This window comes from Sander vitreus, chromosome 15, assembly GCF_031162955.1.
Source record: "Sander vitreus isolate 19-12246 chromosome 15, sanVit1, whole genome shotgun sequence".
In the NCBI taxonomy this organism is placed as follows: domain Eukaryota; kingdom Metazoa; phylum Chordata; class Actinopteri; order Perciformes; family Percidae; genus Sander; species Sander vitreus.
In genome coordinates, this window is record NC_135869.1 from 20,410,725 (window position 1) to 20,424,463 (window position 13,739).

The following is a 13,739-nucleotide window of genomic DNA, read 5'->3' on the forward strand; positions in this document are numbered from 1 at the left end:
CTGCTACTGTGTATGTAGTAATCTAGCTCATTAGCGTCTCCACTGGAGTGGTGGTAGAATCAATCAGGAAATGGACTACCTCGAGCAGGCTACACGTGTGTTTTTTTCTCTGTTTTTTTTCCCCGCTTGGCAAGCCGACCGGACGCGACATGGGGGCGATTCCACTTTTTTTATTCGAAATTCGAGATTATGACTTAATTTCGGTCACCCTTAAACACGATACTGCAGTGCATATCTTTCACGACAGACGCTAAATTCACAGACACTGTCCAATACAATCCATTTCTGCTCCATGTATTTATGAGGGAGCAGGTGGAGCTGCGTGTGTCTGGCTACCTGCCCGCCAGGACTCTCACCTTGAAGTTGATCTCCCTTTGCTTGCAGCAGGTCACACAGTTCACTAGCAACACCACCAAGGCCACAAGCGCCGTCAGTGACACTACCAGGGACAGGTAGAGAGAGACAGACAACGTGTCCCCTGTGCTTCCACCTGAAGTGAGAAAAACAGACAGAAAATATGCTGATTTATTCACATTCATAGCCGTGCTTTATTATACAAAATGTATTATAGAAGAGAGAAAAAAATTTGGCACCTGAAAGCTTTGTTACAAATATAAACATAAGTGAGTTTGACAGCAATACTGCGCACCAGGGATGTACTGGCTGTTCTTCTAAATCCAACCACAACAAAAAGGTAGGTACATTTAAGCTCAAAAACAGAAATACACTGCACAGTGCTCTTAAAATGCTACTTCTAGAACTCTCTTTTACTAGCAACTCAATTGCAGTGTAACACTGTGCAAATACAATACTTTTATTTGTATAAAAGAGTCCAAACAGTTATTGATTTTTATTTTTTATTTCTGTAAACATGATGTAACAACTGTGACTCTTAAGACCAGACCACCCATCCTCTACCCCTGGTCAGCCATTCAGAGAGACAGTTGTGGGGGTTTCCACTTGCTGATACGCAGCTGATGGTGCAGCAGTGGTGACAGCAGGTGTTAGGCTGCACCGTTAAGGATGCTGCTGGCCCAGCAGTTCAAGTGTCAGGGCTGACAGCAGCCTTGCAACCCACCCACTGTGCTGCTCCTCTCTAACTACACTGATATGCTGATCAACATTCACACAGCTGAGGCTTTCCATTTGAGTGCAACCGATTTCCAGTTTAGTTCAACATCTTTGCTCTGGAGACTGCATTCACACATTAACTATTAGAGGCCCGATTTATTCCAGCCCCTGTAGAGTATTCTTGTAATAAACATGGATAATATGCTACTAAAAGGAAATAATAGTGAGCTGTAGTAGGCAGCGAAGCCATATTTATACCAGATTTTGATTTAAATTAAGTCAGCGATGTATCAAATAAATATCAGTTATATATTATTTATAACCAAAAGATACTACAAAGTCAGAATTGGTAAGTGTTGTCAATAGTCTTTTCCAAAACAAATTATGTTCTTCTTGGATTGGAAGCTCACAAATTGGTCATGTGTGCCAACTAAATATTAAAAAGATGTGTATATTGTAATTCTGACAAGAGCTTAACCTTTTTGTGGGGGGTGAGCTTGTCACCATGTCACCGCTCATTTGTCTGTTGTAGTCACTGCTGTATGTGAGTGAACAGTCAGAAGACGTTCAAGTCAATCCCTTCCACTTTTAACTGTGTCAGTCAGAAATGGTGTTGGATGTCGTCTGGGAGTCTCTCTGAATCTAAGTGCGCAATTTCTTCTCTTAATTTGTAATTTCACTATGTTGCATCACATTGCAATTAATGTAAACTCTAATCTAATCTCGGCCCACAACATTATATCTGGCGTGATGTGCGTGTGTCAGTAAGTTTAAGTGTGTACCGAGAGAATAGTAAGAATGTGTAACCCCATTCTCCCTCCTGTGTTTATTCTGTCTCCCACTGGTTGTAGCTTGTCAGGTACATCCTGTCTGCTAGAGGGAGAATCGACACCTACGGAGTCTCCTTCTGCTGAACTACAAATTCCTGACAAATAAACCCGGGTGCTGTATCCAGACTACAAACCTACTTCTAGTTGTTTTCTCATCAGCACATAAAAGGAGAAAAACAACAGGCTTGAGTATGACTGCAACACAAAGAGTCGGCCCTTTGGAATAATGAGAAACCAGACTAAAGGTCAATATGTCTGGCCCACACTAAACCGCTAAATTTGAAAATATATAATATAGCCTAACAATATTTTTCTCTCCATGTTGGCCTTTTTCAATATATAAACGGTGCTTTTCCAGATGTAATCAATTTAAAAAGGTTTTCACATTATAGTGTGGATGGTGCAAGCAAAGCTTCTCCAAATGATGGCATATGTTTGCGTGGCCTGTTCCTGCAATGTTAAAAAAAAAAGTCTCCAAATCTCTTTGAATAGCTTACAGTATCCCACAATACATGAGTCATCATTAATCTGTTTATATTTAGGTTGTTAGGGATTTAGCAAGCGTAAAATTGTGGACTGATCAACGTTCTTAGTGCAGCAGCACAAGCATTGGCCAACTGTTCTCCATCAAGCTGTCCTTTTGATAAACCTATTTTATATGAATGCAGATGACAAAAGACATACAAAGTCGACTGAATGTCAATGAGAACGTCTAAACTGTGTGTGTTTACCTTATTGTAAACATAGCGAGTAGAAAGCAAGCAGAGAAATTGGAATGTGTCTGTCACACTCGTTACCAGATGATGGCTGTAATGCATAATGTCGTTTGCCAACAGAAAGAGGTGAAATATGTATATTTTACTTATTTTACACATCAGTGTGCACACAGATCTGCAAATGTGGATGCATGTTCTTTTTACATGTACACAATGCTTCTAGATGTATCCACATGGACAATGAACCAATGACAATTGCATTGTTGAGGGGGGCAGAGTGGTAATTTCAGCCAAACCCTAACACTAGGTCTTGTGCGGAAGCAAATTACTCAATCTGGCATCAGGCCCTGCCTTCCCCCAGTTCATAAATAAAACATTCCCTTGAAATGAACCTGAGGTAAGAACTTGTAGCTGCTGAACGGTAGCCTACCAACAGGCTAAGCAGTGATCTTACTACAAATCCAGACAGCACAGCCCATGATATTCAGAGGACAGATGAGATGAGCAGCAATCACTTTAGCTCCCTGTGGGAGATTAGATATGACCCAAAGTGTCAGGCATGATTGATTGAGATTCATTTAATGCCTACAACAGCACGCCAAGCTATCACAGACAAAAATAGACAGGATTGTTCAATCTCTGGCCTCTTTACTCATGATATTAAGATCACAACTCTATCATGCTCAGTTAAAGGTGCTGTAGGTAGGATTGGGAAGATCCAGGACTTAGCCAAAACATTTGAAAATCAACAACTTCTCAGTCCCTCCCCCCCTTTCTGCTAAAGCCCAAAACGGTGTCCTAAGCCCCTCCCCCCACAAGGGAGAATGAATGCGTGTGCATGAGCAGTGATTGACACACAGATAGACCCCCCCCGGCCATGATTGGTGCATCTGAACAGGGAGCGGTGGATTTTTGCAAATCGCACTACAGGCTGTAGGTGGTGCCAGAGGAGCTGGATTTCTTTTAAATGACCTGCTTCATGTAGTTCTACTGGAACATAGGGTCAGTTTCAGCAAATATGACAGAAAGTTAGTTTTATAAGTCTTACCACTGCCTTAAAGACACCACAGGTAACTTGGCCTTTAGGATAAGTGAAAGGAGTTATACTGTAATGCAAACTGTAAATGGTTTAAATACCTGAAACACAAATAGTTTATTTCTAAAAGATGGGTGTTTCCACAGGATTACTTCCACAAATCTCTCCTCTATACTAAAGATGACAATAGAGAGACAGTGTCTGCGGTGAAATATTGATGAGAAAAGTAATTAAAGATTTAAAGGGTCCATTATCAGGACACAGGCCTGGTGGATTAATTTAATTTATATACTTTTATTGATCCCCATTGGGGAAATTACAATTGTGTCAGTCTGTGATGTGCTTTACAATAAGGGATAATAGAAATAAAATGAACATAAAATCAGGGATAGAATGCAAAAATTAATACTAGGGCTACCGAAGGCTATACTCACTTCCTTTGTGCCACAGTTGTAAGTGAAAGGAACAGGAGGAGAACTCTGAGCTGACGCAACCCAACCTGTTAGACTGAATCTGCTTAACATGCACCATTCAAAACCATAGACTACACAATATCCACTGCACAAGAAAAGGAAAATACATGCATGAAGAAATCCAGAGTAATTAAAATTGCCAGGAGCGAAGAAACAAACAAAAACACAATAGGTGAACAAAAGGGGAAACAATGTGGTGTCCAAGTTCATACCATTGGTTTGGCTTTCCCTGCTAAATCTAAAAAGGTAAGTGCAGTAAATGTTTTCCGGTGAAGAGAAATTATTTATAGTCTTCAGTGAGAGTCACAGGCAGTAGTTCAGCAGTAGTAGTTCAGTAGTACATTTTTGTTAGTTGAACTGGTGAGTTACAGAGCTACAGTACTATAGTTTAGGTAAACATCAAACCACCATGAACATTTAAAACAAGAAATGTTATCTACTGCATCATGCATTACTGTACTGGTCCCCCCCCCCCCCAATAGCCTCATACTGAGACAGGGAAACCCATGTCTGGGGTCTCCCACTATGCCACGCAGAAGAGGGACTGAAAAATAGAAGACCGTCTTTACCAAAGCTTAAGTTATTGTTTCCAAAACTACAGGTCCATCAGATCAAACCATTATCAAACTGATACCATGCAGCCTGATCCTGTCATGAGACTATCCTGATATGAAATACATGTTTCTTAATTCTAGACTGGCAAAAATCCAACATCATGAATCCAAGAGCGAGCTAATGATAAACTAAAACTTAATAGCCCTGTTCCAGTCAGATCTAAAATATGTCACGTGCCTATTTTTTACGGAACATTTCCTCCATCTACAATTATAGCTTACAAAATGATGTCATTGGCAGGAGCATTTGTTTTGAGAGAATTCCAACTGGCTTTAGCTTAACTTCACAACAATCCTGTAAAAAAACATTCAGCTGTAATTGCAGGCAGCTCTTTCATACAAACACCCTCCCGTCTGTTTCAGCAGAGCAACAGGGTTCCAGGCAGTGTAGGACTCCCAGAGAGACTGCAGCAGCAGTCAGATAGAAAAAGCAGGAGCTAGGTCACGGCAGCTCTACATGGGATCAGTACTTCTCAGTTAGGCCTTATCTGAGTCATGGGTTCATATTATTACTTGGCAGGCCCCACCAAATGACTCAACTGGTTTTTGGGACCAATACAGCTGGGAGCTGCCAGGTCTTATTTCGGTTCCACTGCATATTTCAGTAGGCATCCACGCAGAGGAGGAGCTGACCCATTTTTGCAGATTTCACCCACCAATGTGCACCACAGTGGATGTCTGTACTTTCAGTTAGGTACAGGATGAGGGATGGCATTGTCTGGCTGACATGTTTGTGTTCCGCTAAGATTTGTCTGTCTGCTAGGATAGAAGCACTAAGCCTCATCAATTACATGAAGAGCCAATACTAAAGGCTGCCCTTGTAAGGATCCATATTTGCAAGATTGTGTTCCGCCATATTCAATTATATGATCAATATTTACACTGTTAAAACAATAAATAAAAAAAATAAAAAACACGTTATAGACTGTTCACCTGTGCAAGTGTTGTAAATACAGCATCCTCTACAGCCTGGGCAGGCGGGCGGGCAGGGGGAGTAATCACTGAATCACTGGGCAATGTAGTGGAAGTTTGAATAACAGACGAGACAGACCACTATCATCTGGCTGTTACTACAGTTAAAACAATGACACTTCCAGTAAAGCTTACCTATCTATCTACCTTTACCCATGTCTGATGTGTGTAAACATAGCACAAGTCACTTGAAGACCGGCTTTGCAAGTGACTTTCCACTCCAGTCACTGTTCTTATGCGTGCTCTCACCCACAATTCATAACCAAACCTTGAAACAATCAAGTATTACTGTACCACATCTGTATGCACTGGAAAAGGAAGACCCAGTGTGACAAAGAACAGGTTGCTATGTAATAAAAGCATAAAAAGCATGCTCATATTGCAACATGACTGTACAGTATGCTGTAGTACAATACTGTAAGCAGCAAACAACACTGTTGCTAATCATTGACTGGTGCTGATAAGATTGGAATGAGTTACGTTTACACATAGCCAACCCTGAATACAGCATATTCATGTCTGCATCTTTTCATTTCTCACAAGGAAGCAGGTTGGCGGAGCCTCTTACCCTGATAAGCTGCAAAAAAAATGAAAACACTGAAACCATTCCCTTGTATTTAAGTGGCTGTAGGACATCCACAACATTAGGGTTGCAAGTGATTATTTCTATAGTTGATACATTAAGTGATTCTTTCTGTAAGTTGAGTCATCTACTTAAATTGGTGTACCCTTTCTTGATTAATAAAAATTCTGAATTTTGTCAGGAAAATAGTTAAAGTATTTTAAAAGCATTCAATTTACAATGTGGTGAAATGAAGGAAACCAACTGAATACTAATCTTTTAGAAGCTGTAACCAAATGTTTGACATTTTGTTATAAATGACTTAAATGACCAACACATTTGTCATTCATTCTGTCGGTCGGGTCCACTATCAATTACAAAACAGTAATCTCACATAGTATTCAAAGTAAAACAGCTGAAATTGAATTGTTTTAATACAATCAATGTCCTCCTGGTTTTGTAATTCTGTACTGAACAGGAGTCTCTTAATCAACCTATCAAGTGTTTTATCACACTGGCATATGACAGTATGGCAAACTGTTGTCTTCCATATACTTTGATGCATCCTAAAATAATCAAATGATCACACCCGTGACACAACCTGTGATGAGTAAACTAGAGTCCACATAAAAAAGGTTATTCAAGGTTTACTTCAAAACAAATGCTGGTAGGCCAACATCCAGTTTATTGACTCACAACTTTAAAATGTCCATGACTGGACCAACCCCACTGACAGATTAACCTCTCTGTACCTGCAGTTATAATAGTCTGTACTATATTAACTGACACCACTGCTACCAGGAAGCTCATTCGTTTCTGTTAAATATCAATCAGAATGAAACTAGACAAGGTAGACAAGTATTTCTGTGTTCTGGTAGAGGGAAACTCTGTCAATGGCATCCTGTTACTTTCCATTATAAGCATTAATAAAAGATTCACCAATAACAATAATAGATATCACGTTAACTGCATTATCAAACAAACAATAGTCAGTTAGTACAAGTATCCATACACCGATAACAATCTTCACTGGTTAGCAGGAAATGCAGCCAGGTTGTTGTGTTGTTAGCTTTTAGTTAACAGCTAACGTTCCCCCAGCCAGCAAATATAAGCTAACAGAAACATCTGCTAGCTAAGCAGCTGGATAGTCAGGAGTTGTAGCTAGTGAGTGAACAAACAATCGCTTAGCTGTGTATTAGCTTACAGTCAGCTGTCTCACCTGATTTGTGAGGATACGGAAGAGGGGCACCTTCAGACAGCCAAAACGCCGACAGGAAAAACCCACTGGCCAGCAACAAAACATGTCCATGGAGGCTCTTCATCCTCCTAGCTTAGCTAACAAAATGTTAGCTAACTGGAATCGTCGTCCTAAACAATAAATGACTGATTTGATGCTAAATAGCGTGTTTTAATCATTGGTATTTAGTTTAACGCCAGCGTAGGCTACACAAACAAGCATATTTTCTGTCCGTTTAACGTTAGCTACTTACTGTTAGCCAGCTCACTAGCTACAGCTAGCATGTCAATGCTAACAGTTTCAGCTGACGACAGCAAACACCGCTACGAGATGTAGCTAGTGTTCCGTTGTCCATAGAGACAAAAGGAGCGATAATCTTTTACGACTGATCATATTTGGTGAATGTACCTTAATGTTATTTAAATTAACATAGCTAAAGGAAATAAATCAATAGCCCTGACTACCATGAAACATCTCCCCTCTAAAGCGCCATGTTCCTGTACAACGTCACATCTCGGAATGAGGCGTAAATCCTCAAATAATTGACAAGTGAACAAGCCAATCACAACAAAGAATACCTTCGCGTTAAAAACACAGAGCCAATCAGCTTCAACATTTATTATAAATCATCGGAATCCAGTGCTTTGTATCAAAGCTGAAGAAAGCTTTTTACATCAAGTCACTTGCCAACCATGTGAGGCACGTAATACTGATTCGAAAAGACAACCTGTCTACTGTTTGTTTTTGGATTAACGGCCAGTTATAAACTGCCAAGCAGCATAAAACAAGTGGACTGATGCTGGCTTTCAATCTATTTCTTGATGGTTTTTTTCATTTTCTTTCTAGTGATTTCATATGGATATTGCTGGCGTGAGATTTAGTGGGAAACATTATTAAATATCTACTCTTCGCAATAATAATAATAATAATAATAATAATAATAATAATAATCTAACTCTGTTTTGATCACAATAGCTACAAATATAGGAACTATGCTTTTGAACAGTCAACTTGTTATAGATCCCAGTTAAAAGCAACAAATACCTCTATATACAGCTGTAAGTTTGAATGTAAGTTTCTTCACATATTGTTGTTTTAATGACTTTCAAGCCATATCACATAATGATTGATTTTTTTTTAGGTGTGATAAAACCTTAATGAAGAATATATAACCAAATGTAATTATTGTAATGCTCTGTGTATACTTCATAACAAGACAAACCCACATATTTCCCCTTTGTTATATATAGATAAGACTTACAATATGACAGTTGCATATTCATGTGTTTATACAGTGTCTTTATTACGTTTTTTTACCAGATATAAATAATACTAAAATTAAATACACATTGCTGATTGATAATTATCACATTCATCTCATGGGCTGAAAGGTTTTGCATTTCCTGAGTATACCTGCTGTATTTTTATTATTCCTTATTCATTTTAACATGAACAATAGTAACAGCATTAGTTGTTGTAGCAGTAGCATTAAAAGCAGATGTAGTAAGATAAACATTATATGAAAAATGTGCACTTGTAAAAATACATATATATTTATGATTATTTAATAAATCATTATTTTAAGTCATTGTTTTTTACTGTATTTTTTTGTTATGCCTGCAAGTCTGCATAATATTGTGAGTGAGAAAATCATCTGCTCTGATTAACTGATGAAGGAGGAGGCTTTCTGTGGCGTGGGAGAACTCTCCCTGGATTTGAGGACAGATATGTCAGGTTGCCTCTTGCACTCCGGATCACAAAGCTACAAGAGAGCGCTGGTGGCTTATAAGGACAAAGCAGGAGAAGCAGAGATCTGCGCATCATAGGCTCAGAGTGCAAACCTCACCCGAAGCACGGTGAGTACCAAGCTTTTTGCAAATTTGCGTGCATGGCAATGCTTGTGTGATGATAGTTAGCCGTTCTGTGTGTGTTTGTGCCTTAAAGCATCTCAATTATTTTCCTTTAAAAGATGGGGGGAATAAAGAAAATAGGACATTCAACCCTCTTTTTGTTTGCTCCTTCAAGTTGCAACAACTTTCTCTCTAATTTTGGATCATCAGACAATTCTCATATAATAAAATATGTCAGTTTCTTTCTCTGAGAAAACAATACAGACTTATATATTTTGTTAATCTGCTTGTACCTTACTGTCAAAATGGCACAGCCCCACTTATAAAAGGTACAACTTCACACCTTTTGTTTTTTTTTTTTTTTTACAGTGCTCACGTACCTGAAGACTAAATGATTATTTTAAATCTATCCACAAGTTTTATCTGACAGATCTGACAGCTGAAAACACCTGCACTGGTTTCATTTACTGTCACTTTGCATTTCCTCCATGCATGTGTTTGCACCCCTCAGGCAGCTACAGAGGACCATGGCATTTGCAGGGATGCTGAGCGCCGAGGACATCAAGGCTGCGGTCCAGGCTTGTCAAGGTGAGTCAGATGGCACACACACACACACACACACACACACACACACACACACACACACACACACACACACACACACACACACACACACACACACACTAAGGGAGACACACACTTAACAAACAGCATTAACACAAGAGCACTTACATTACAGTAGTAGAATATAAATCCACTCACATATTACAGAGAGAGACAGACAGGCATTGTTAAACCCACTCCCAGTCCCAGTAGGGATACCTGTACAGTATGTGTTGTTCACAGTGGGGACAGGGAATCTGCAGGTAACCAGGCAGCCATGTGGCAGGAGAGCAGTCACCACCCAGATACCAATGTGTTTATGTTGAGCATTCACACAGAATATACCAAATCACCCAAGCTATTCAGCCCTCACATCTCAAAATACTTAATCATTTATCTCTAGCAATTATGTTTGCATGACAAGGCAGACACAGCTCACCCCCTCAGATGAAAAATCAAATGTCAGTGCTTATATGCCCTTTATTTAAGAGAGCCCTCCTGTTGGCGATGTTGCAGGCAAAATAACAATCAAACTTTTTTTTGTTGCATTTATCAATAAAAGGAGGTAGTATTTCTTTTATTTCTTTTAAAAAGTGATGGGAAACCAAAATGTTCTATGAAAGTGGAGATAGCAGACAAATCACATTAGAGTTAGGGATACACCAATAAATCAATCATTTATCATACTGTGGCTGTAAGTCTTATTCATCAGATCCTTAACTCTTCCTACAGTAGATCAGAATTTCCACTCTGAACAGCTTGATGAATAAAGGGCTTTTAACATTTAGGTTTGCCTTCGGCCCATGGGCAATATTCAATGTGGTTTGACTGTTTCAATGGCATATTGACATACAGTATGCCTAGCCTATAATGGTATAAGACACTACAGGGTGTATATTGGTAAATGTCATTGGTTGAAAAATGAAAATCATCTGAGCAAATGAAAACGCGACATCTCTATTCAGTCCCTCACCACTTTTGCTTTCTTGTCATTCTGTGATTGACTTCTCACTCCCACATCTGTCTGTCTCTCTTGCTCTCTTCGTCTTTCATTCTCTCTGCCTATGTAGCTCCAGGCACATTCAACTTCAAGTCGTTCTTTGCACAAGTGGGACTGACTGGCTCATCTGAGGCAGATGGGAAAAAAGTCTTTACAGTCCTGGACCAAGACAGGAGTGGATACATTGAGGAGGAGGAGCTCAAGTAAGGATTGTGTGTGCGGTTTAAGGGCTAGAGCAATGATAGAGATGGGCCTGTGAGTGTGTTTGTGCATGTGTGCTACATCTACATTGAAATTCTGTTGTGATAGCCCACAGGCAGAGGTCACTGTATGAATGGAGCAGCATTCTCGCTGTGAATGAATTCAGTAATACATGTGGGGAAGTGCTGGTGAGTGAGTGATGGGGAGGGGGATTGAATGCTCAGAAAAGCCTAGAGGGGAAAGAAAATGGCATCATGAAATATACAGTCTATAATGATATAAGTCTGAACTTATCTCTGATACTTTTTGTGCACCCGTCAGACTGTTCCTTCAGAATTTCTCTCCGGGGGCAAGGGAGCTGACTGTAGCTGAGACCAAGACTCTGATGGCTGCAGGCGATAAGGATGGTGATGGCAAGATTGGGATGGAAGGTGGGTGCATGTAAAACACCTGAAAAAGCTGTTGGCAGATGAGAAACAGAGCCTTATGTGCAGGGGAGCTGTCCATTACATAGTGCTGAAATTGCAGTCCATAAAAAGCACATTCAAAAACACTATAGTAAAGTATACTTAAAAATAATTTGCTGTTTGTTTAGTCATTCTAGCTTGACCATATTGTTGCATGACTCTGACTTCTTGCACTGACAGTTGTGCTCAATAGGAATCTCTGTCTGAATTTCTTTTTCTTCCCCACAGAGTTCTGTGATATCCTGAAATAAAGAGAGCATCTTTGACCACAGCTCACCCCCTTTTATAAGATAACAGGGTTTTTCCAGATCGTTTGATGCAAAGACAAAAACCTCAGATATGCTCCTGCCTGCTGCTCTCCCTGTTGATGTGATACAATAATGCATAAGATGTTTGGCAGATGGCTAAATCTGAATATTAGTTGCATTTGTTTAATCAATTAAGTACCTGGAATGGGTTAATAAATATATTTAAGATGTGATATCACTGTGTGCTCCTTATTTTTTTCCTATCTATCTGCCTAAAGTGTTGGTAATGGACAATGCATTACGTGTCTCATATAGGCCTCAACATTTCATTAACCTTTAAACTACTGTAGTGGCATCTTCAGGGGTTAAAATGTGTTGAATTTATAGTATAAGCTCCCTGCAACTCACAAGTTAGAGATGACTGACAAGATAAGCATATGATTAACCACAAGAGACTTTTTACCAAATAATCTTGCACAAATACACGCAGCATGAAATTACGATTACCATTCTCCAGTTCATGAATAAAAACTGAGTATCAATCGGGAAATATCCAGGATAAAGTATGGTGAGTGCCTATTGATACACTATCTCATCCCACTGACTCTGGCTTTGTGGAGGATATCAACGATAATAGAGTCACTGGCATAATTGTAATAGAAGGGAAACCCCCATAGGCCTTTTCCACAGAAGACATTTTGACTTAGCACTGTAGGAAGGCACAGGTGTAAATAAAGTAACAAATGATGGCTGAATTCTGTTAAGCTGCTTTGGTTTTATAGTCTTGGTAGCCTATTGTGCATGCTGACTCTGCCACTCTCACTGGAACACCTGAATAGAATGGAAAATGAGTCAAAATGTCTGCTGTGAAAAATTATATTTCACTACTGCAGAGTAGATTATATCCTGTGACTATGGGAACATTGAAAAGTCACTGAGTCCAATTTATTTTGCATTTTAACTTGATGGGACCACTTTTCAGATCTCTTCCTAAAAATTCCTCACATTTTCCTCATAAGGATCATTACTGCCTTCTGCTGGATGGAGTCTGAATATGGTAGTGCATTCTGTACTTTATAGCCAGGTAATGTCACAGGACAGATACATATCTATAATCTCAGGGGGTGTTGCAACTCCAACCCTTCAGATGCAAGAATCAAAAGCCTGACTCCAACAATTTATAATTAAGTCATAATAAAGCTGAGAAGAATACGACCTATAAGGGAAATAACCAGACAATTAAGTACATTCATGAATGGGCTTTATGCATCATTTTACTTATAACACATAATTAACAGACACAATACATATATAGACTAACAAGCAGTAGGGAGACATGTCTCAATAATCATAGAAGATAAAAAGGAATTGTGCTTTTGAGGGCAGTAGGCTATATCTAATCTCCACGTAGCCTATATTTACAACCTTTGAGGGGCCTAATACGTTTCAGAGTGCTGAATGACGTTTAAGGCCGTGAATTGAATTTCCTCTGCTCATTAAGTAACCAGTAGGCTAGTTAAAATTGGCAGTGATCCCTTGGCTCCGAGTTTTTCTCACAAACCAAATTAGGGGATATGACCCATGGCCTAGTAGGCCTATATTCACTCTCGCTTATTCAGTACATTAATATTCTCTGATAAAAATTACAACATCAGAATCAGCGTCTTGAATGTTGGCTATAAATCACACGAGTGAAACATGTCCTGTGAAGTCAGTGAGCAGCGGGCCTGCTCATGTTTCCACATGTCTAGCTATAGGCCTGCGCACACATGGTAGCATCCTCATTTGTTCACCTAAAAATAGATCAAGACTACTGGACACATTTTTTCGAAACCCATGCATCTTGGTAGGCTACCTGA

At 39.5% G+C, this 13,739-nt stretch overlaps 2 protein-coding genes across 3 annotated transcripts in view; one reads left to right on the forward strand and one right to left on the reverse strand.

Moving 5' to 3' along the window:
* lmtk2 (lemur tyrosine kinase 2) overlaps positions 1-8,031 on the reverse strand; it is a 32,230-nt gene extending 24,199 nt beyond the window's left edge. For both annotated transcript variants that reach the window (XM_078270181.1, XM_078270182.1), the window contains exons 1-2: positions 7,494-8,031; positions 357-490 (exon numbers count right to left, since the gene is read on the reverse strand). In XM_078270181.1, coding sequence (XP_078126307.1) covers positions 357-490; positions 7,494-7,596 — 237 coding nt within the window. In that variant the 5' untranslated portion in view covers positions 7,597-8,031. The remainder of the gene's footprint in view (positions 1-356; positions 491-7,493) is intronic.
* Positions 8,032-9,877: 1,846 nt separating this feature from the next.
* On the forward strand, positions 9,878-12,026 carry pvalb5 (parvalbumin 5). Its single transcript, XM_078270263.1, has 4 exons — positions 9,878-9,949; positions 11,035-11,167; positions 11,487-11,596; positions 11,861-12,026. The coding sequence occupies exons 1-4, from the start codon at positions 9,889-9,891 to the stop codon at positions 11,881-11,883; spliced, it is 327 nt and encodes a 108-aa protein (XP_078126389.1). The 5' UTR covers positions 9,878-9,888; the 3' UTR covers positions 11,884-12,026.
* The last annotated feature ends 1,713 nt before the right edge of the window (positions 12,027-13,739 follow it).

Excerpts from the sequence above, each read along its gene's own strand:
- pvalb5 (XM_078270263.1), top strand. The coding sequence starts at position 9,889 with ATGGCATTTGCAGGGATGCTGAGCGCCGAGGACATCAAGGCTGCGGTC. Across the intron at positions 9,950-11,034 it reads TGCGGTCCAGGCTTGTCAAG|CTCCAGGCACATTCAACTTC; the intron begins GTGAGTCAGATG and ends CTGCCTATGTAG. Across the intron at positions 11,168-11,486 it reads ATTGAGGAGGAGGAGCTCAA|ACTGTTCCTTCAGAATTTCT; the intron begins GTAAGGATTGTG and ends TGCACCCGTCAG.